Consider the following 24,661-nt stretch of genomic DNA (forward strand, 5'->3'; position numbering starts at 1 on the left):
TGTAACGGTGACTAAAAGTTATGTTAAAGACACAGACGGATACAGATGGAGCGTTCATTCCATCCTCTACCAACAGTCTGATCGTAATTCTGTCCGTTTTCCGGGTGCTTGCGGATACCCAGATGGAGAATTCAGAGCAGTACCATCAGGAACGGTGGAGGTAGCGAATTTTTTCAAAGAGCGACTGTGTAAGTTAGAGAAAAACTACTGACATATTCATGACAACTACCCTCATCAATATCAACATTAGTATCCACATTAGTATTACCTCCTCTGTCGTCACTCTGTCGTTTGTTATTATTTACCTTAAAACTTTACTTTTCTATGTGGTATTGGCCAGTATGGTTAATTAAGAATGGCGCCCCCTGGTGGATTAATTGACAAATGCTCATTCCAACACATTAAATGTCAGTAGCAGCACTTTGTTCCAGTCAGACTAATGACAACGACAATAAAACATATTTACAAAAGGAACTAAGAACTGGAATGGTATTATTAAGTACTCATATCGGTACTCGGTATCGGCAAGTACTTGTACTTGTACACAGTAAATTTGCCAGTGTAAAAAATGCAGTGTCAAAGTATTTTAATTCTTTCGGAGTTATTCCAACAATGGACAGAGTAAAATTTAACAAGATAACTTCCAGTGTTGGTGAAAATAATTGGAGTTAACAGAGGTTTTACACTGTCAGTGTCATATATTCAGTGTTAAAGTAAATCGACTCTCTCAAAGTTAATTCAACACCGATAAGAGCAAGATACCTTTCAGTGTTAAAAAAATAATGACTCTGAAAAGCCCCGCCCACCAACCTCCGCATTCAGACTGAGTGAGAAGTTCGACTGTGGCATCGCAATCTTCCTCACATCGAAAAACTGCTTTTGTAAGTTTGTGTAAATAAACTATGGCTTTTGTTATTTCATCCATGCAGAATCTGTGTGCAAGAATAAAGTTACGTTGTCGTTGTCAGTGTTGGGTATGTGTTTTCAAATACCGAATTTCAAGTGGATAACGTGATATCGGGTCGGTGGCTTTCATTTTACATGTCATTTTATGTTTACTTTTAATTGCAGTATTTCATTTTTACTTGGAATAAACTGGGTACAGAAATAATGTTATCTTTTTTTCCCCCCTGCAGACACTGGGACTATAGTACATCACATGTAACACCGGTAGGAGGCAGTTAAAAATCAACACTCTTTGGAGTAATTTATTTATCAACATGTAGTGTTAAGTAGGTTTAACACTGGAAAAGTTATTTCTTAGCACTTAACTCTTCAGCGTTGAATGTGAATAACGCTATGGGTGTTACTTCTCACATAGTATAAAACTTGATTGACACTAATTAGTGTAGTGTAAAATATTAACTCTTACTAGAGTAAAGTTGATTCTAGAAATGTAACTCTATGCTCAATGTAAATTTTACACTTTGTAGATAGGGACCATATGTTCACTGAGGTAGTGTTAAAATTAACTCTTTAAGTGTTATACAGGGTGACACAAAAAAAACGGGAACTTTTTAACAATCCAATAAAACCAAGAGTGATGGAAGAAAAATATTTTATTCATAGTAATTGAAACCTTAAAACATGCCATTTAAGAAACAATGATGGAATTTTCATTTTTTAAAATGACTTCCTGTAGATGGCGTCCTCCTGTACGAATGCATTCTCAAAATCTGCTGTTGAGATTCCTCGTTGACCGCTGCAACATCTCAGCTGGGATACTGTGAATTTCATCCTGAATTCTCTGTTTTTACTCATCCAGAGTTCTTGGTTGAGTCGTGTACACTTTACTCTTGAGATAGCCCCACAAGAAAAAAATCACTAACGGACAAATCTGGCGATCTAGGGGGCCAGGAGTACGAGCACTTCTTGGTCGTCCTGTTGGTTTCTTCTTTAGGGCAGATCCAGTCTCTTCAAAGTTATTAATCCAACATTTTATTGCGCGTTTTGATGGAACAGCACCATGACGTCCTAAGGTGTAAAAACGTCGGAACTCCTTCTGCGCAGCTGTCAAACTATCGCCGTTTTTATAAAACATTTTTATGGCTAATGCACGCTGTTGCCTGTTCCACTGATCCATGGTTACTAAAATGGGGGTGTGTTTACTTGCTCAAGGTCACTGTCTCGCAATGCTGCCACTTGCTCATGTCTGCCAATACGCACTTCAAAAATTCCCGTTTTTTTGGGTCACCCTGCATAAACACTGGCAATTTTACTGTGTACTCGGTCTGGAAAAAGGTAGTATCGTTGCATCTCTACTAATAAACAATGTTAGAGAGTGAAGGAAGCCCAGTAGTCGGGATTTAAGAAGAAGATTTATTGATTTCCCGATGTTGATTGTATCCTCATTTGAAGTCTCATTTATCTCTATTTTAGCTGACACTGAATAAAGTAATTAATACAATGTATACATGATACAGTAAATCCAAAGCCAAAATAGGACAAATAAAAAAATAATTAAAATAATGTACATGTTAAACAGCTCAGAAAAGAGTCACTAGTTCAATTTGAGCTTTTATAAATGACCAAGCCATGACAAAACAAAACAGATAGAATTCAACGAGCTACCTCTCAGTGCAGAGAGGCGACTAATTCATGCTGATTTTGACTCGTGGTTAATTTTAGAATCTGGCTGAGTTCCTGCTTGATGTAGTCATTTGACGTCGCATTTAAGGAGAGTCACAGCAGCTCATTCATTAGACAAATGATCAATAATGTGCATCCCTGATGAGCGGTTTGATTTCAGGTATGCGTCGATTGGACAGGAGTGAGAGCAGATAAAACTGTAGCTGGTGAGCAGATGTTTACTTTAACTGACTGATGATTAAGTTTATTTGTTGGCGTCGCTTTCATGAATGTAGAAATATAATTTTAATCAAATTTTTTGAAGCGATCCAACATTTTGATTTTCTTTCATTTGGTCTTGTACAATGGCTCAGAAAGGAAACGCAATGAAATGTGTTTAAGTGTGGAAGATGATTAGTTTGATATGTGTTTGCATGTGTGTTTTAAGATGTTAAAGTTAATTTCACTTTCTTATTACTTACAGTTTTACAGTTTTTAGTCATCTTAGTTTTCACTTTGTTTTACAGATTAAGTAGCACGTTTATTTTGAGGAAATTTATTTTTTTGTTCAGTTAATTAATGAATTTGTTGTATTACAAAACTTCTGCTCGTGGAAGCTGGAAGAAGGGAGGATGAAAAATATGTATATCATCAAATATTATATACTGTATATTTATCAAGTATTCCATAGTTCACTCAACCATTTTTTTTAATCATACCATACCATACCAGCTTTATTTATAAAGCACTTTATGAACTTTACAGGAGGCCAAAGTGCCGTACACCAAACATAAAACAAGGGATTAAATAAGTAAATAAAACTAGTGATAACGCAGGGTGTTAAGTGGGCTAAAAACAACAAAATACAACCATCATAAAAGCAAATACAAATTAAAATCTATTAAGAACAGCATAAAAAAACCAAAAAAAACCCAGACATGTCACTCACTGATTAAAAGCTAATGAGAAAAAGTGCGTTTTTAGATGTGATTTAAAGACATCATGCCACATTTATGAATGACTTAATGGTATGCTGTTTGAAGTAACATAAATGGACAGGCACTGTAAAAAAAAAAAAAAGACTGCAGAATTAACAACAAAAAGTTGTTAAATTGCAACATAAAAAAACTGTAAGTGAAAATACAATGCAAAGTTGTTTTTATGAAAAGATTTTTTGTGTTAATGATTAAATCAAATATAGCTGTTTTAGTTTTTTTTTTTTTTTTCAGGAAGATTATGTTAACAAACCAGATTTATGTGTAGAAATGATGTATTTCAATTGTTTTGAGGAAAATAATGTGGTGCCATTTAAATTGCAAGACCATAATGTTGAAATAACAGCGTATTCTCATACTTTTTTAAAATAAAAAAAGTAGTAAAAAAGTAAATTTAACATGAAACATTATCCTCTGTATGTTGCATTTTTCAGTGTAAATCATGCATTTTCCCTTATATTTAATTGATGTTCATAAAAACTCAGAGTAAATTCAAGGGTTATTACATCAAAAAAGAGAAAACTGAAGAAAAAGTGACTTTTTCAGCAAATCTATCAATAACTGAACATCCACTGTTATTGATCTGACTCAATGGGTTTTGCTGGTGAATAAATGTTGTAGAACAGGGGTGTCAAAGTCATTTTAGTTCCGGGGCCATATTCAGCTAAATTTGATCTGAAGTGGGCCGAACCAGTAAAATAATAACATAATAACCTGTGAATAATGACAACTCCAAATTTTTGTCTTTGTTTTAGTGTAAAAAAAAATTAAATTATGAAAATACTTACTTTTATAAACTATCCAAAAAAAAAAAAAAACCCTGAAAAAACTAAAATTTAAATTAAAAAACGTAAGAAAATTTAGTGCAATTTTAACAATATTATTCCTCAACTTATCATTTGTCCATGTGCGTTATGGATCAGATCTAGAAAGACACTAAACACTGAGGAACAGGAAGAAAAATTGTTAAAATTGTGCTTAATTTTCTTTCGACATTTCAGGTTGTTCATATTTCTTCAGGTTATTCACATTTTATTGTTACAGGATAGTTTGTAAATGTAAATATTTTCATAATTTAATGTTATTTTTGCACTAATTAATTTTTTTTTTTTACTAAATTGAAGGTTTTTTGTCTTTTTTTTTTTGCCTTAATTCAAGATTTTTTCCTAAATTTGAGATCTGTTTTGGCTGAATTGAAGGGTTTTTTTTTTTTTGCTTAATTGAAGTTTTTTTTTCCTTAATTGAAGATTTTTTTTTTTTTTTTTGCTTAATTGAAGATTTTTTTTTTTTACTTAATTGAAGATTTTTTTTGGCTTAAGTCAAGTTTTTTTTTACTTGATTGAAGATTATTTTTTTTGGCTTAATTCTAGATTTTTTTGGCTTAATTGAAGATTTTTTTTTTTTACTTAATTGAAGATTTTTTTGGCTTAATTGAATTTTTTTTTTTTACTTAATAGAACTTTTTTTTTTTTACTTAATTGAAGATTTTTTTTCTTTTTTTTTTGGCTTAATTCAAGATTTTTTCCTTAATTCAAACTAAATTTTTTTTGCTTAATTCAATTCAAGACTGTGGAATTTTTGCACTTGACAAAAACATTCCAGGGGCCGAACTGGACCCTTTGGCGGGCCGCATTTGGCCCCCGGGCCGCATGTTTGACACCTCTGTTGTAGAAGATGACAGTGTTTCCACGGTAACTACGGAGCCTCTGAACATCCAAATTGGTCATATCCGATGACCATGAAAAGATGAAAAATTGCATTTTACACCAATTATTTACGTGAATTGATAGGATTAATGGATCGACGGGTAATAAACAGTTTAGATCAGTAGATGGTTTTGGTCGCCGGTGGATGTTTGGGTCTTTAATCATGGACTAAACCCTGCACATACACAGTTTTCAGTCATCATTCCGTACTGTGGATGCACACTGACACTAAAATCAACATCTTTGCGCGTTTATTCCTAATCCTGCGTGGTCAAATCACAACGCCAGGATCTGTATGAAAATAGAAGTGATGTTTTGAGGTATATTTTTACAGCTCTGATGTGGAACCTGTTTACAGAGGAAACACTGTTGTTCTATTTCCATCTCAGTGGGTCAGAAGGCATCAGATTGCTCACCCATTTCATGCTCATGTGAATGTGGGTTGGAGCGTTTGCCAAAACCTTCGACTGGCAAAACACAGCCCAGGTCTTGACTATTCGACGCGGCGCTCATGTTCATCCAGCCCATAATATCACAGCTGAGGTCTTTGCATTTGTTTTGATGCGGCGGAGCTGGCCGACTTTCAAGGCCGCGCGTGTTCTTTGTCCAAGCTAGTGATTTATCCGACACAGACGTTGGCGTGTTTTTTCTACCGTGCATCTGAAGGGAGGGCGTCCACTGTAAATGGCGACGAATAACAAGGACCGCTGCTTTTGAAACATGTTGATGTCGGCTCCAAAATAAAGAGTGAGATACCAGAATGTTTTGGACAGAGATGAAGGACAATGCCATGTTCAAGTGTGTGAACGTGGCCTTGTGGTTGCAGCCGTGTCGGTTCCAGGCTGAGGCGCTGTTCGAGTGGGGGATTGCAGTGTAGTGGTGCCTGGAGCAGTGGGTATACCCTACATTTTTGCCCATTGCACTTTTTTTTTTTTTTTTAAGTAGTCCAGAAAAATGCCATTTTAGAAACAGTGACATGTCAGACTACTCTATTTAGTTTACCCAAAAATCCATCAGTAGTATTTGCTCACTGTTATAAAGTTATCATGACTTAATCAGGAGCAGTTTGTAGGTTTTACTGGTCACACAAGAGCTGCATGAATGGAAATGTATTCAATGTTAGCCTTTCGTAACATTAGCCTTTTATAGTGTTAGCCTTTTATAACATTAGCCTTTCATAGTGTTAGCCTTTCATAACATTAGCCTCTCACAATGTTAGCCTTTCATAATGTTAGCCTTTCATAACATTAGCCTTTCATAACATTAGCCTCTCATAATGTTAGCCTTTCATAATCTTAGCCTTTCATAACATTAACCTTTCATAACGTTAGCCTTTCATGACATTAGCCTTTCATAACATTACCCTCTCATAATGTTAGCCTTTCATAATGTTAGCCTTTCATAACGTTAGCCTTTCCTAACATTAGCCTCTCATAATGTTAGCCTTTCATAATGTTAGCCTTTCATAACATTAGCCTTTCATAATGTTAGCCTTTCATAACATTAGCCTTTCATAACATTAGCCTCTCGTAATGTTAGCCTTTCATAATGTTAGCCTTTCATAATGTTAGCCTTTCATAAATTTAGCCTTTCATAACATTAGCCTTTCATAATGTTAGCCTTCCATAACATGACCCTTTCATAATGTTAGCCTTTCATAATGTTAGCCTTTCATAACATTACCCTACTAACATAGTATTACATCACATAGTAATAAGTATTGGCGACAACATCTCTTCTCGAAAATGTGCAGTCATGTGATCAGTAGTTTAAAACAGCGATTCATTCTGAAACCACCTTAAAACTTACCTCAGAATTATGTATTCCATGAAAGTAGGTTCTCTCGATATGTGTCACTCACTTGAAGGAGGTTTATTCTGGCTTTCTCTTTTTTTTTTTTTTTTTTGACAGTTATTTTTTTATTGAGTTTTTTACAGCAGTAGTGCAAAAAAAAAAATCTAAACAATAAGAATTGTTGTTTGTAAACAGAACTAAACATATACAAAACACACATACAACAAAACAAAGAAAAAAAAAAAAAGAAAAAAAAGCCACCTATCATCCTGGACAAATGTAACAAAGTTCGTGAGACGCAAACTTACACTTAAACATAGGTACAACAAAATATCACCGAGAGAAGAGGAAATCTTGTTCGCATTTCCAATAATCACGCATCTTTCAACGAGACGTGCAGTGACCTGTCAATCAACTGGGGTGGCACTGGTTCCAGAGGTGTCCAATCAGGTTCCAGAGGTGGGCAGTGCTAAGCAGAGCCCCGGGTGTGGCGCTAAATTAGGATTATATTTTCCTCAGCATGACCTGCCCTACTCTGCCTCTGATTGGCTCATTAATCCTCATACCTAAATTTAACCAATCTAATCAGTGAAGGTACCGAGTACTAGCCAATTAGAGGCAGAGTAGGGCGGGTCATGGCTTCTCCATCATAGGGGAAAACATGGGCAATTTGGCTCAGATACGACTGAATGGTACGCATCAGGGGGGATTTATAAGTGGGTATACGCAATGATGACTGAAATATAAGTAGATATACTCCGTATTTCGCCGTCTAACCTGGACTAGACCACTGATTGCAGCTTTTCACTGTCACAGTTCTGGGTCGTTTTGGGCCACTTTATAATACTGGTACCAAACTTTCTCTGCATACTAACTACTGTGATTGCTACTCCCCGAGAACCTTGGCAATCGATTATATTTTGTAATCTAAACATGTTTTTCTCCCGGCGCTCCAGGGAAACCTTATTCTAAGTGTTTGTGATAATAGGTGTTATTAGTTTTTTAAATAATCTGAGCTGCATTAACATCCTGATTGCAGCATATAGTCTGTACCGCAGGGAGTTTCTTTCTTTTTTTTTTTTTTTTTTTTTTAAACAAGGCTTCACCCTTCAGGTCTAATCAGGGATGTCAACGTGTGACTAGTTTTGATCAGCGGAAGGTGCTGGAGCGATTTACCTGAGTGTACATGTAGAGGCGGGGTGGAAGAAGGGCTGCTGGGAAAAAAAAAAAAAAAAACGATGACAAGAGAGAGATATTTGGGGCTTTGCAGACATCTCACGCAGACCTCCAGGTGCCATTTCAGTACTCACTTTAAGACCGTTAACATATTAAACCAAGGAAATAACTCACCCTGAAAAGATTAGCTCAAATTAACCATGGCAACCGCTTTTAATTACACTGTTATGCAGGTACAATTTATTTCATCTCATTTATTTAATGAGTAAAAATGTGGTCCCTTTAGATATGTCAGAGCTTTATTATTTTACTATTGTCTGGTTCTCTGTGATACTGATGAGCCTTATTTACTGGTTTATAGTGTTAGAAAACGTGTAGAGTGAATTAAACTAAATATATACAGAACAGAAATATGAAGCAGGTCGGATCGCTAACACTGAATGTACAAAATGTATGAGTTTTAAGCAGAAATAAATGACATGCAGGATCACAAAAGTATATAACAATAATAAATATATAACAATAATAATTATAATATTATTCTCCAAAATGCGATGTGAAATCATATGTTTTTTGTTGGTTTTTTTTTATTAACTGGGAAAAATTGCCTAAGCCATAGACTGAATAATTAGTAGATCAAGGAACAGTGACTTTGCACTGCTGTTTTAAACCCAGTATTGTATGATTTTGCCATCCCATTGTTGTTTTTTGAAGCTAAACTTCAAATGTACAAAGTGTTAAAACCTATCATTATGGGGCTAATGCTAAGCGCTAACTCACAGACTTAATGGAACAGTAAGCTTCATCAAATACTGTGCAACAAAGCCATTTATAGTCAAAACTGTTTACCATAACTATAACTCAGCATGCAAGCGAGCTGTCAAACAGACCTGTCAATCAAATACCGACAGGGCAGACTTCAAAACTTCTACCTGACGTGAGCAGTAATTCATATGGACCACCAGATCAAAAAGCATGACACTGAACTCCTCAAAAATTAAAAAAAAAAAAAAAAGTGGTGTCAGGCACAACAAACCCCGCCCCTTGCACATATTGTAGCTTATTTTGGTATTGATCCAGCTGATGTCATCATGTCTATGCATCTGGTGATGTCAGTATAACAATTGTTTCTATATATGTGTCAAGTTTGAAGTAAATTAAAACAAAATTGATGTTTTTCATAGACATTTGAAATTTCACCCATTGTAAGAAATTGGGAGAAGAAAAAAGATTTTAAAAAATCATAAAAAATGTAAACTGTGACCTACTTTCCCCAAAATGTAACCACATCTATTCTGGGTCACTGGCAATCTATAAATTCAATTTGGTATGAATTCAAGCTATGGTTTTGCTGCTAGAGTGTTAACAAAAAAACAGACAAAACAGACCGAACCAAAAACAATACCCTTGCCTTCCCTTTTAGGGGTGGGGTAATAAATACATACATATATACATACATACATACATGTGTGCATACATACATACATACATACATACATACATACATGTGTGTATACATACATACATACATGCATGCATGCATGCATGCATGCATACATCCATGCATACATACATACATACATACATACATACATACATACATACATACATACATACATGCATACATACATGCATGCGTGCATACATACATACATACATGCATGCGTGCATACATGCATACATACATACATGTGTGCATACATACATACATACATACATGCATCCATCCATCCATACTTACATACATACATACATACATACATACATACACACATACATACATACATACATACATACATACTTACATACTTACATATATACATACGTACATACTTACATACATACATACATACTTACATACATACATACATACATACTTACATATATACATACGTACATACTTACATACATACATACATACATACATGCATCCATCCATCCATCCATCCATCTATCCATACTTACATACATACATACATACATACATACATACATACATACATACATACTTAATATATACATATGTACATACTTACATACTTACATATACAGGGTGGGGAAGCAAAATGTACAATATTTTGAAGCAGGGATTGAAAGACAGTGTATGACCAATTAGTTTATTGAAAGTCATGAGAATTTATTTGCCACAAGAAAATTTACATAATAGAAAATGTTTTATTCTATGTGTCCTCCTTCTTTCTTAATAACTGCCTTCACACGCTTCCTGAAACTTGCGCAAGTGTTCCTCAAATATTCGGGTGACAACTTCTCCCATTCTTCTTTAATAGTATCTTCCAGACTTTCTCGTAATAGTTTTGCTCATAGTCATTCTCTTCTTTCCATTATAAACAGTCTTTATGGACACTCCAACTATTTTGGAAATCTCCTTTGGTGTGACGAGTGCATTCAGCAAATCACACACTCTTTGACGTTTGCTTTCCTGATTACTCATATGGGCAAAAGTTTGTGAAAAGGTATGGATAATAGTGTTAGGTATGATTATGACATCAATATATGTTTGGTTTCAAAACAACTGACGTAGTGCCTGCTGAGAAAAAAACAACTAAATGTTCATTGTAAGTTTTGCTTCCCCACCCTGTATACATACATACATACATTAAAAAGAAAATCTTGGCTTATTCATTTTAGAGAGAAGTCCAGTATAAGGGGTTTTTGGCACCAATACTAGTGGTCATTAGTGGTATTCAAACTGTAAGAACTTCTGCATTTGCTTCATTTTGGAGCTTTGCCCCTTTGTCTTCCCTCAACCATGTGCATAAACTAAAAATGGAAGGTGCTTGAGCCCAGATAGCACTGAAACCCACTGAAACCCAGGGATTAGCCTTGAAGATATCATTAATAATTATTATTAACTTTCAGCTTTAAATCTAGTTATATTTAATGGCATCTGTGTGCAGATAGATTTAACCTCTTTTTGAATATGCAGAGAATATGTGTTTGTTGCTTTCTATTTATGTTAAATTTATATTTTATTTGCTGGTACCAGAGGTGTCCTTCCTCTTACATGTTAAATTGCTAACAAACACTAAAATACACGACGATCGTTCAATTGTACAGATGTATGTGAGATAGATAGATAGATAGATAGATAGATAGATAGATAGATAGATAGATAGATAGATAGATAGATAGATAGATAGATAGATAGATAGATAGATAGATAGATAGATAGATAGATAGATTTTCCTCTGACTCTTGGATATTTTTTTTCATACGGAATGCAACTGCATTGCCATCATCAGTGTTACTTCCTGTGAAAACAAAGTCATTGTAGATAATGTTCATTCTCTAACATTTGGAACATTTGGAACCAAACAGTGCGGTGTAATGGAATGTAGCGCGGACCAGATGCCTCCATGAATCTCACAGTAATGTCAGCGTAGTGTTTTTGCTTTGAATGGCAACAAAGACGAGGTTATCCCATAAAAGTGTATTTTTCTTTCTGCTGCAGGTCACATTGTTTAGCTCGGTTCAAGAAGGGGTGTTAAAAATCATAATAATAATAAAAAAAAAAATAAGAGTATGGAGTGCAGATCATTGGGAGAAAAGGAGGAAATTATTTTAAAAACTTGTATCCATTCAGTAATCTTTCCTATTAACAGGCTTTTATATTATCATTAATTTGAAGAGGTTGTTTTTAAATGACTTTTTTATTAAGTCATTGTCTTGCTTTTGAGTCCGCAAGTGTTTTCGTGATATAAACTGTGCTTATCTGACAAATATCAAGTAATGGGGACGTTTTTATGGAGATGAAACAGTAGTTTTGAACCCCATAATGGTAATAAAAAGCCATCGATGTTGAACCACTTTGCTTAGATGACATTTCTTTAACCAACTTTTTATTTATAATTTCAAACGTAGAGTCTCTTAAAGGAAAAGGGGTGCTAAAATATCCAAAATATCCAAAAAATATTGAAAGCAGCAGTACCACATGCTTCCTACATTTCATGTAAACATAAGAATTACATGTAACAACAAGCATGATTTAAAACAAATGAAGTAACAATATGCACCAAAAATCAGGTAAAACATTAGGTTGAGAAATAGTTGCATATATCAGTGAAATGGTTGTAGAGTCCAAAGGGCAGTACTGAGTTTATTACCCCACCCCCTGAAGGAAAGGTAAGGGTATTGTTTTTGATGCAGTGTGTTTCTTTCTTTTTTTGTTAACACTCTAGCAGCAAAACTATTGGTTGAAGTCATACCAAATTTTGTTTATAGATTGCCAGTGACCCAGAATTGATGTGGTTACATTTTGGAAACAGTAGGTCAAAGTTCAAATTTTATAGATAGATAGAATTTTTAAAATCTTTTTTTTCTCCCATTTACTTATAATGGACGAGATTTCACATGTCTATAAAAAACATTAATTTTGTTTCAATTTGCTTCAAACTTGGCACATATATAGAGGCTATTGATATGCTGACATCAGCTGGATCGATGCCAAAATAAGATAAAATTTGTGTGAGGGGCGGGGTTTGTTGTACCTGGAACCACTTGTTTGTTTCTTTGATTTTTTTTTACATTCTAGCAGCAAAACTATTGGTTGAATTCATACCAGATTTGGTTTATAGATTGCCAGTGACCCAGAATAGATGTCATTACATTTTAGGAAAAGTAGGTCAAAGTTAAAATTATTTATGAATTTTTACATTTCTTTTCCATTTCCCTAGAATGGGCAAAATTTCTAATGTTTGTAGCAGAAAAATTGTTGGTTGAATTCATACCACATTGGGTTTATAGATCACTGGTGATACACTGTAAGCCCAAAATTTGTATTTACTAAAATGCTTTAATTACAATGCACTTAAATGACTTTAAGTTTTATGATGTTACTATAAAATGTTAAGTATATTCTACAAATTTGTTGACATACAGGGTGGGGAAGCAAAATTTACAATGAATATTTAGTTGTTTTTTTCTCAGCAGGCACTACGTCAATTGTTTTGAAACCAAACATATATTGATGTCATAATCATACCTAACACTATTATCCATATCTTTTCACAAACTTTTGCCCATATGAGTAATCAGGAAAGCAAACGTCAAAGAGTGTGTGATTTGCTGAATGCACTCGTCACACCAAAGGAGATTTCAAAAATAGTTGGAGTGTCCATAAAGACTGTTTATAATGGAAAGAAGAGAATGACTATGAGCAAAACTATCACGAGAAAGTCTGGATGATACTATTAAAGAAGAATGGGAGAAGTTGTCACCCGAATATTTGAGGAACACTTGCGCAAGTTTCAGGAAGCGTGTGAAGGCAGTTATTGAGAAAGAAGGAGGACACATAGAATAAAAACATTTTCTATTATGTAAATTTTCTTGTGGCAAATAAATTCTCATGACTTTCAATAAACTAATTGGTCATACACTGTCTTTCAATCCCTGCCTCAAAATATTGTAAATTTTGCTTCCCCACCCTGTAGTTGAAAGTACAAAAAAGTTTAAGTAGAATGGAATTAAATCACTAAGTTTTAGTCATGACCACACCTTTTTATCTTCGCATTGCATTGTGGGTATTGGGCATGTTGTTGAAAATGTGTTATTTTTCTGTGCAGGGGTTCAGTGGGGTTGTGGAGTTAGTGTTAATTTGGATTTAATGTGTGTATGACAGTGTTTATTGGCCTTTTTGTGTTTGTTTTTGTATTTTTGTAGAGCTGCACCATGAGTCAGAGCCATAGGAAGAACAATGGCTTTCCTGTTCATCTAAGGCTGTTATTGTATAATGGAAATCTTAATGTCTTGTCAAATTAAAAGCACTTCCTGTACTGGCAAGTGGCGTTGAGTTAGTTTCTATTCATTTAAAATATATTAAGTTGAATAGTTTCAAAGCTATTTTGGTCAAAAATAGGATTTTGAGTTTGATTAACTTAAAAAAAAGTTGTTAAATCAATGATAAATTAATCTGGCTGCAACTGAGAAAATTAGTCAGTGTAACCTAAAATGCTGAGTTGAATGGTTGGATAGTGGGGTTGATTTTAAAACAGATTTAAAGTACAAATAACTTGTCTTTTAGTGTTTTCTACTTAACCCTTTCATGCACAGTGGTCACTACAGTGGACAGTTATTCTACAGCTTTTCTCTTGTATATTCATGGATTTTGTTTTTTTACTTGCATATCAACCAACACAGTGGATACTTATGCACCATCCCATAATGCACTGCAATTCATACTGTTACTGTAACATCCCTGTTCTTGATAAACCTGATCCGCAGCAACATATTTGAGTGTAAATCAATTGCTAGTTGTTATTAGACTGTAATTAACAGTTTGTTTTTTTAAGTTGTTGTGTTTTGTTGTTTTTTGCATATTATTTGAGTGAGTTATAACTACTATTATAGTATGTTAAAATGTGAGAAAACATCAGATTAGCAACATTAAAAAAAACATTTATTTCATAGTTTTCACACTGTATGACAGTAAATGCATGTTTATTTGCTTCAAAAATTAAACGCATGATGTCCAGTTGAGTGGACATTTTTGTAACTCCATAAAAAATAGGTTCATAAAAAAAAAAAAAAAAAAAAAAATTGAATCACATTGTTTTTTTTCATGCCTAAAGAGGAATAAAAACACTCAGGAAAAAAATCTTGATTAAGGTTCTCATAATTCATGCATGAAAGGGTTAATAGTTTAAGTTCAATACTTTTAGCATTCAAGTTGAACCTACTTAAACCAACTGATTAGTCGATCATTTAAGTGCAATCACTTGCCTCAAATTTTTACTCTACTTATCCGGGCTTACAGTGTACAAGAATAGATGTGGTTACATTTTAGGAAAAGCATGTCAAAGTTTGAATTTTTTATTAATTGAAAAAAAAAATTCTATTTCTATTTATTTATGGTCAAAATTTCACATGTCTATAAAAACATCAGTTTTGTTTCAGTTTACTTCAAACTTGACCCATATATAGAGGCAATTGATATGATATGATGACATCAGCTGGATCGATGCCAAAATAAGCAACAATACATGCGGGGGGCGGGGTTTGTTGTGCCTAGCACCACTTGTTTTTAATCTGTAAAGGCGGCCTTACACTGTGCGAGTTTAGAGACGATTTCTCACTCGTGCGACTATTTCTGGGATCGGGCCCGATGTGCCTCTAATCGTGTGTCGTGCTTCGTGCAGTGTACATGGGGTAAAGAGAAGCGATTAGCACCTCACGACCACCTCACGACCAGCAATCGTGTGTTCGCAAGGAAAACGGAGCTGTTTGAAATCCTGCTCGCTCCTCGTGAGGGTATCGTACTGTCAAAGCAGTGACACGAACCGATGGGCCTCAAATTCTCACACTGTGCATGCGCGAACACAGACGCGTACAGTAGCGTACAAGCTAACAGTAGCTGGCTGTTGTCCTAGTGCAGTTTAGCTGTTGCAGCTTACCTCTAGTTCCTGCTGTAGGATTGACAGCCCATACTGTCCACATCTGGCCAACCAGTTCCTGCACCAAACACATCGTTGTCTTTTCTTCTTTTTTGATTCCTCACAGATAATGGCACATATTACCAAAGCAGCTCGTTGGTTTCTGTTTAGCACTACCATTTCGTGACTCACGCCAATACACAATCGTCTATGCACTTTTACGGATTCCTTGGTATTTTAACGTTGTATTTCCGGATACAACACTCAAACGTGTCGTGCGTCCTGTGGTGTATGGTCCTACAGTGTGAGCAGTCAGGTCGCATACGAGCGTCGATCCGTACAGTGTGAGAACAGGAATCGTGAGCCTGACTGTACGACTGATTCGCACAGTTTGAGATGGAGCTGCGTGCAACGATCGAAATAATCGCACAGTGTATGGCCGCCTTAAACAGGACAGACTGTTAGACCTGGAGCGTCTCTGTGGATACTGACACTGGGTCTAAGAAACACAATGCAAAAGTAGTTCCTACCAACAAATGTGGAGAATCAGGAGGAAACTGAGTGATGTGGTGACTGACATCTACTTTGGAATTCTCATGAGGATTAGTGTCAGTAAATATGCACATGTAATGATTTGCTTTATCCCATAGATCCATGATTAGGCTAGTTCATGTAGCTGAATTCCCTATAAAAAGTATTTGTCAGGCTGATTTTGATTGTAGAGCGACTTAATCTGGATGACAAACACTGCGGGTAAATATATGACATATAAAGCTAAACACCAATTAGCGGCTATTTGACAGCTGTTAAAGAGGTCTAATCAGCAAAGTAAACACAGATTCTACAAAGTAACTGTGTTATAAACAGATCTAATCTATGCCCGTAAATACTGTGGTTCCACTGCTATTATCGATTGATGCCAAGGTTTAATAACTGACTAACATAAAATTAAAGTTATCTGTAGTCTTGATGAATGAACAGCTGTAAACATACTCAAATGTACATGCACCTTTAACCTTTTCATGCACGAATTATGAGAACCTCAGTCAAGATTTTTTTTCTTGAGTGTTTTTATTCCTCTATAGGCATGTGATCGAATTTTTTTTAATTAACCTATTTTTCATGGAATTACAAAAATGTCCACTCAGCTGGACATCATGCATTTCATTTTAGAAGCAAAGAAACATGTATTTACTGATATACTATGAGGTAAAAACATTTTTAATGATGCTAATTTGATGTTTTCTTACATTTTAACAATACCTGCATATAGATAATATGCAAAAAAAAAACAAAAAAAAAAACCCCTGTTAATTACAATTTAATAACAATTAGCTTTTTTTTTTTTTTTTTTTTACAGTCAAACACGTAAATGGATTTTATCGTATGTAAAACCGTTCCTCTATTCAACAGCCACCTGTTGTGCTTCATCGCAACACAACGTGTAAAGAATGAAAAATCAAAATATTCAATACTTTATTCAGATCCTCAAAACTGTGCATCTGTGTAAGTTTTAGTGCCTGGATATTCTTGTTACAAATAGCTATGGGAAAGTGAAAAATAGGAGCTTTGTGATTTAATTTTTAATATACAAACATTTAATTGATATAAAAGGGTTTTTCTTTTTCGTATTTTTCATGGTCAAAAAATAAATCAGTAATATAAAAAAAAGACAATGGTTTGGTTTTTGCCCTTAAAATAGAGCACATTAAGTGTCAAAATATGAAAAACAAAAGAAAAAAATCTGTCATGTTTTGGTTATTTTAACTCCTTATTTTTTATTGCATTCAAATTTGTGTGACTTTCATAAAATAAAACAAAATAAAAAAATAAGCTCATATTTAAGAGTATTTTCTTAAGAAAGAAAGACAGAAGGAAGAAAAGGAGGAAGGACAGGAAGGAAAAGAGGGAGGAAAGAAAGAAGAGAAGGAAAATAAGGACAGAAGGAATGGGATGGAAAGAGAGGAGAGAAGGAAGGAAGTGAAGGAGGGGAGGAAGGACTGGAAAGATGAGAGGAAGGAAAGAAAGAAAACAAAGAAAGGAAGGAAAGGAGGAAGGTAATGAAGGAAGGGAGGAAGGACAGGAAGAAAGAGCTAAAGGAAAGAAAGAAAACAAGGAAAGAAGTAAGGTAATGAAGGAAGGGAGGAAGGAGGAAAAGGAGGAATGACAGGAAGGAAGAGAAAGGAAAGAAAGAAAACAGGGAAAGGAAGGAAAGGAGGAAGGTAATGAAGGAAGGGAGGAAGGAGGAAGGACAGGAAGGAAGAGACAAAGGAAAGAAAGAAAACAAGGAAAGGAGGAAGGTAATGAAGGAAGTGAGGAAGGAGAAAAAGGAGGAAGGACAGGAAGGATGAGATGTTGGAAAGAAAGAAAAGAATAAAAATAAAGAAAAGAGGAAGGAAAGGTCAGGAAGGAAGAGAGGAAGGCAATGAAGGAAGGGAAGAAGGAAAAAAGTAGGGAAGGAAGGAAAGAAGAAAGAAAGAAAGAAAGAAAAGGAGGAAGGTCATGAAGGAAGAGAGGAAGGCAATGAAGGAGGGGAGGAAGGAAAAAAGTAGGGAAGGAATGAAGGAAGGAAGGAAAGAAGGAAGAAAAGGAGAAAGAAGAAAGAAAGAAAGAAAGAAAGAAAAGAAAGAAAGAAAGAAAGGAGGAAGGACAGGAAGGAAGAGAGGAAGGAAAGGGAAAAAAAAGCAGGAAAATAGGAAAGAAGGAAGGAAAGGAAGGAAAGGTCAAGAAGAAGAGAGGAAGAAAGGAGGAAGACAGCGAACGAGAGGAGGAAGGAAAGAAAGGGGAAGGAAGGAAAGGAAGGACACCTCCAGTGACCAAAGCCTTGCTGGACCCCTGTCCCTCCTGTGTCTCTGTCTGTTCTCTCTCTCTCTCTCTCTCTCTCTCTCCACCTCCTGTTGCTCCCTCTGATCTGACCTCCTCTTCCTCCTCCTCCTCCTCTTCTGCTCCTCCAGGCTCTCCGTACAGAGATAAGATCACCATTGCCATCCTGCAGCTGCAGGAGGAGGGGAAGCTGCACATGATGAAGGAGAAGTGGTGGCGTGGAAACGGCTGCCCCGAGGAGGAGAGCAAGGAGGCCAGCGCCCTGGGGGTGCAGAACATCGGCGGGATCTTCATCGTCCTGGCCGCCGGACTGGTCCTGTCTGTGTTCGTGGCCGTGGGAGAGTTCCTCTACAAGTCCAAACAGAACGCACAACTGGAAAAGGTAAGAACCACGCTCTGACATTCCCTGCATTATTGGACATGACATCTGCATGATAGCAGAATTTCTTACTGTCAGCACACAGCCTCATGGCCAAGACAAATAAACGCTGCTAACGAAAATGAAACAAAATATATGCTAAATATATTCATCTTTTTTCAAATAGAGATCATCTGCCAATTTGCAGAAGCTGACACTATAATGACAGTGCTCTATCGTATGCAGTAAGATAAGGGTTGGTTTCTTTGCATTTATTCACTTAGGCCCAATGGCGACAACGAGATATGAAACGTGAGGAATTCTGCTGTCACCACGGATCCAAGCTAGACTATAACCACCATCTCAAATGACCTCAAGACAAACTCCAGAACACTTTTTTTCTATTGTAATCTAACATGATAACTGCCCCCCCCAAAATGGCTGTTTTTTTTTTTGTTTGTTTTTTTTTTGTTTCCGAACACTCCAGAGGAAAATGAGAAAGGGGGGAGTGGGTGGGGGTGGGGTGGTAGGGGGGGGGTTATTCAAGTATTTAAGTTAAAAAAAAAAAAAAAAAAAAACACTGATGGAGTTGAGGCAGTGTCGTCACTCAGTTTGCGCACAGACACATGATGCACTGCTGAGGTTTGCTGCGCCGCATGACCCACGTCTCCAGCTGATCACATCCACTAACGCATACCCCCACCCTCTCCCCCTTTTGCTGCTGTCCATCTCCACTCTGCAAACTGCCATCTGCTTATACTGTACCTATTCTCACTCTTTGTATCTGTGCAGTTTAGCTCATAATACGATATGGAAAAAAAAAAAAAAAAAAAAAAAAAAAACAACCCAGCAAACGCCCTGACAGGAGAGAGCTGTTCATATAATTGCCTGCATCTAAAGGCTAAGTGCAGTTGTATATACAGTACATAAAACATTTGATGTAAAAATAACATATATAAATATATCCGTATATAACTGATTCGCTGGTAAAAAGTATTTTAGTACATTCAAAGAACGCTGTCGTATATTTTCTTAAGGTCGATTTAGCTCGAACAGACGTCTAAACTATGTACAGGTGATGCACACGGACTTTTAGAGATTCTTTATATGTTAGAATTTAATAATGTGTGTGCAGTGATTCATTTTATCGCCTTGTACAATAATATTTTAGTTTTTTTTTTTGTAATGTCGCGGAAAAAATTATTAGACCACCTCTTGTTTTCTTCAATTTCTTCATTTTAATGCCTGGTATTTCCTCTAAATTTAACCTTTTGTAAGTGATATATGGATATTTAGTGTTTTATCCTCTACATTTTTCAATGAAAATCAAGTCGTTTCTTATATATTATAACTCAGAAGAAATCCAAATGTTATTATATCAAAATGGAGAAGAAAATCTGACTTTCAGCCACATATGATTAATTGAACATGACAAATATACAGTCATGGAAAAAAATTAGACCATCCTTGTTTTCTTCAGTTTCTTGTTCATTTTAATGCCTGGTATTTCCTCTAAATGTAACATTTTCTAAGTGATTTATGGATATTTATTGTTTTATCCTCTACATTTTTCAAGGAAAATCGGGTCGTTTCTTATATATTATAACTCAGAAGAAATCCAAATGTTATTATATCAAATTGGAGAAGAAAAACTGACTTTCAGCCACATATATGATTAATTGAACATGACAAAATATACAGTCATGGAAAAAAATTAGACCATCCTTGTTTTCTTCAGTTTCTTGTTAATTTTAATGCCTGGTATTCCTCTAAATTTAACCTTTTCTAAGTGAATTTATGGATATTATTGTTTTATCCTCTACATTTTTTCAATGAAAATTGGGTCGTTTCTTATCTATTATTAACTCAGAAGAAATCAAATGTTATTATATCAAAATGACGAAGAAAATCTGACTTTCAGCACAATTACATACCCAAAATTATTAGACCACCCTTGTTTTCTTCAGTTTCTTGTTCATTTCAATGCCTGGTATTTCCCTTTAAATTTAACGTTTTGTAAGTGATATATGGATATTTATTGTTTTATCCTCTACATTTTTCAATGAAAATCAGGTTGTTTCTTATATATTATTAACTCAGAAGAAATCCAAATGTTATTATATCAAAATGACGAAGAAAATCTGACTTTCAGCCACATATATAATTAACTGAACAAAATAAAATATACAGTCATGGAAAAAAAAAAAAAAAATTAGACCGCCCTTGTTTTCTTCAGTTTCTTGTTCATTTTAATGCCTGGTATTTCCTCTAAATTTAACCTTTTGTAAGTGATTTATGGATATTTATTGTTTATCCTCTACATTTTTCAATGAAAATCAGGTTGTTTCTTATATATTATTAACTCAGAAGAAATCCAATGTTATTATATCAAAATGACGAAGAAATCTGACTTTCAGCCACATATACATACAACAATTATTAGACTACCCTTGTTTTCTTTTAATGTCTTGTTCATTTTAATGCCTGGTACAACTAAAGGTACACTTATTTGGACAAATATAACGATAAGAGGGAAGAGGAAAACAGACAAGATGACATGTTGATGGTGATTAACCCTTAAGATCTGGAACTATTTTGTTGTGACTTCCAAATTATTTTTTTCTACCTTTCCTAAGTGATTTTATGGATATTTATTGTTTTATCCTCTACATTTTTCAATGAAAATCAGGTTGTTCTTATATATTATTAACTCAGAAGAAATCCAAATGTTATTATATCAAAATGAAGAAGAAAAAACTGACTTTCAGCCACATATATGAGTAACTGAACATAAAAATTATTAGACCACCCTTGTTTTCTTCATTTCTTTTACATTTTAATGCCTGGTATTTCCTCTAAATTTAACCTTTTCTAAGTGATTTATGGATATTTATTGTTTTATCCTCTACATTTTTCAATGAAAATTGGGTCGTTTCTTATCTATTATTAACTCAGAAGAAATCCAAATGTTATTATATCAAAATGGAGAAGAAAATCTGACTTTCAGCCACATATACATAACCAAAATTATTAGACCACCCTTGTTTTCTTCAGTTTCTTGTTCATTTCAATGCCTGGTATTTCCCTTTAAATTTAACCTTTTGTAAGTGATATATGGATATTTATTGTTTTATCCTCTACATTTTTCAATGAAAATCAGGTTGTCTCTTATATATTATAACTCAGAAGAAATCCAAATGTTATTATATCAAAATGACGAAGAAAATCTGACTTTCAGCCACATATATAATTAACTGAACAAAACAAAATATACAGTCATGGAAAAAAAAAAAAATTAGACCGCCCTTGTTTTCTTCAGTTTCTTGTTCATTTTAATGCCTGGTATTTCCTCTAAATTTAACCTTTTGTAAGTGATTTATGGATATTTATTGTTTTATCCTCTACATGTTTCAATGGAAATTGGGTCGTTTCTTATATATTATTAACTCAGAAGAAATCCAAATGTTATTATATCAAAATGAAGAAGAAAAACTGACTTTCAGCCACATGTATAATTAACTGAACATAAAAATTATTCGACCACTCTTGTTTTCTTCAATTTCTTGTTCATTTTAATGCCTGGTACAACTAAAGGTACATTTGTTTGGACAAATATAATGATAACAACAAAAATCGCTCAAAAGAGTTTAATTTCAGAGCTGATATCTATCCATTTTCCAGGATTTTCTTGATAATAACCAAAATCACTTCATTTCTTACATCAATAGCTGGACCAGCTCTATACTCTCCATCGGGTATTTTAAGTGTAAGGAGCTTATTTCTAAATATAACAATTTTAATTTAAGAAATCTTGTCAAGGGAAATTATCTTGCTGCATGGACAGATATCTCACTTTTTCCTCAGATTTAGTGTTTTTATCTTGTTTTTAGACACCCGTTTTTTGCAGTATATACATGCGATGGCTAATATTTAGTAAACTCCAGACATTTTTCTTATTTTGTTGTTGTTTTAAGATCAGATTATGATACTAAAAGACTGTTTTCTGCTTTGTTTGATGTTACATTTTATCAACTTGTATGTTTTAAACGCTATAACCAGCCGTTGTTAACATCACTGGTTAAAATATGCCCTAAACTCCTTAAGGCCGTTTACCAAATGAACCGTTATCCAATACCAGAGCTGATTGGAGACGGCCTGTACTGTTTTCGTTTTAAAGTAATGGGCTCTCCTGGGAGGACATACACATCCGTTCATAGCAGCTCTACAGTTCTTCTCTCTGGAAGTGATCATTAACGGCTTCCTTAAACATTTAATTGTATTGATTGTGCCATTGTGTACAGTGTTTTCATTTGGCCCAGTGACCCTGTACTGATGAGTAACAGATCCCCATTGACTTCGACTGTTAAGTGAATACACTCAGATATTAACAAATACATGAATTCACCAGGATATATATGTCTATAGGCAGCACAAGGTTGTGTCTGTGTATAAATGGGAAAGCACAGCAGTGATATAATGTTAAATATAATATATTATACTCCAGAGGGCAGGGCAGCCAAGGTTAATAATATAAGTTTATCACAGTGATGCTTACAAGCTAAAGCGTGTCCGTGACTCTGTTATACCGCATTACAAACACTGACAATACAATAGGTGGCCATGAAAACACAAACATGTTCCAGAGTGGGAGGCACTTTTAATGTTCACTACCAATGTTGGGTTTGCTGCTGCACATTGTATGCGTTTAGCTAAAGCAAACCAACCCACAATACTGTAAATAAATAAAAGTTCTCTAACCCTTTCATGCATGAGTTATGAAAAAAAAAGTATCTAGATTTTTTTTTTTTAGATTGATTTTATTACTCAAAATTAGGCTAAAGTTGAAATGCATTTTGATTTTTTTTTTTTTTTTTTTTTTAAATATATGGTTTTAGTAAGAAGATATTTAACCTCCTGAGATCCAGGAAAGTACAAGTTGTGAGGTTTTTGGTTTTTTTTTTTTCAATTAAATAATTGCCTGCATTGGAAACATCATGATGCAACATTTTTTCAGATGAATTTTTAATGGAATTTTTATGGAATGTCCTTTGCAGTGGACAGTTGTGTTTTTTTTTTTTTGTTTTTTTTTTTTTTACAATTTTTATGGAATGTCTTTTGCAGTGGACAGTTTTTTTGTTTGTTTGTTTTTTTTTTGTTTTTGGTTTTTTTTGGGTTTTTTTTTACAATTTTTATGGAATGTCCTTTGCAGTGGACAGTTGTTTTTTGTTTGTTTTTCTTTGTTTTTCTTTTACAATTTTTATAGAATGTGCTTTGCAGTGGACAGTTTGTTTGCTTTTGTTTGTTTGTTTTTGTTTGTTGTTGTTTTTTTTTTTTTTTTTTACAGTTTTTATGGAATGTCCTATGCGGTGGACAGTTTTTTTTTTCTTTGTTTTTGTTTGTTGTTGTTTTTTTTGTTTGTTTGTTTTTTTTACAATTTTTATGGAATGTCCTTTGCGCAAGATCATTTTTATATTATTTCTTTTTTTTTTTTTTTTTTTTTTTTTTACAATTTTTAAGGAATGCCCTTTGCGGTGGACAGATTTTATTTTTTATATATTTTATTTATTTATTCATTTATTTATTTATTTATTTACAATTTTTATGGAATGTCGTTTACGGTGGACAGTTTTTTTGTTTGTTTTTACTGTGAAACTCTTGTCCACAAATGTGGTCAGAAAAGCCATAGCTAGGTCTTTGGAGGTTAACTTTATGACATCACAGATCAGTCTAAATTCTAAAACTAAGATGATCCTTTTTTTCATTGTATTGCTTAAGATCTACAGAGACTGCCCCCATGTGGTTTGGAGAATATTACCTTTATAACCCTTTGGAAAGTGAGCTTCAACTATGTGT

At 34.5% G+C, this 24,661-nt stretch overlaps 1 protein-coding gene across 1 annotated transcript in view; it reads left to right on the top strand.

The window, feature by feature from the left end:
• LOC115435523 (glutamate receptor ionotropic, kainate 2) overlaps positions 1–24,661 on the top strand; it is a 756,602-nt gene that overhangs the window by 672,316 nt on the left and 59,625 nt on the right. The window contains exon 15 of the mRNA XM_030157991.1: positions 18,582–18,832. Coding sequence (XP_030013851.1) covers positions 18,582–18,832 — 251 coding nt within the window. The remainder of the gene's footprint in view (positions 1–18,581; positions 18,833–24,661) is intronic.

The sequence above is a fragment of the Sphaeramia orbicularis genome, chromosome 16, assembly GCF_902148855.1.
Source record: "Sphaeramia orbicularis chromosome 16, fSphaOr1.1, whole genome shotgun sequence".
NCBI classification, from domain to species: domain Eukaryota; kingdom Metazoa; phylum Chordata; class Actinopteri; order Kurtiformes; family Apogonidae; genus Sphaeramia; species Sphaeramia orbicularis.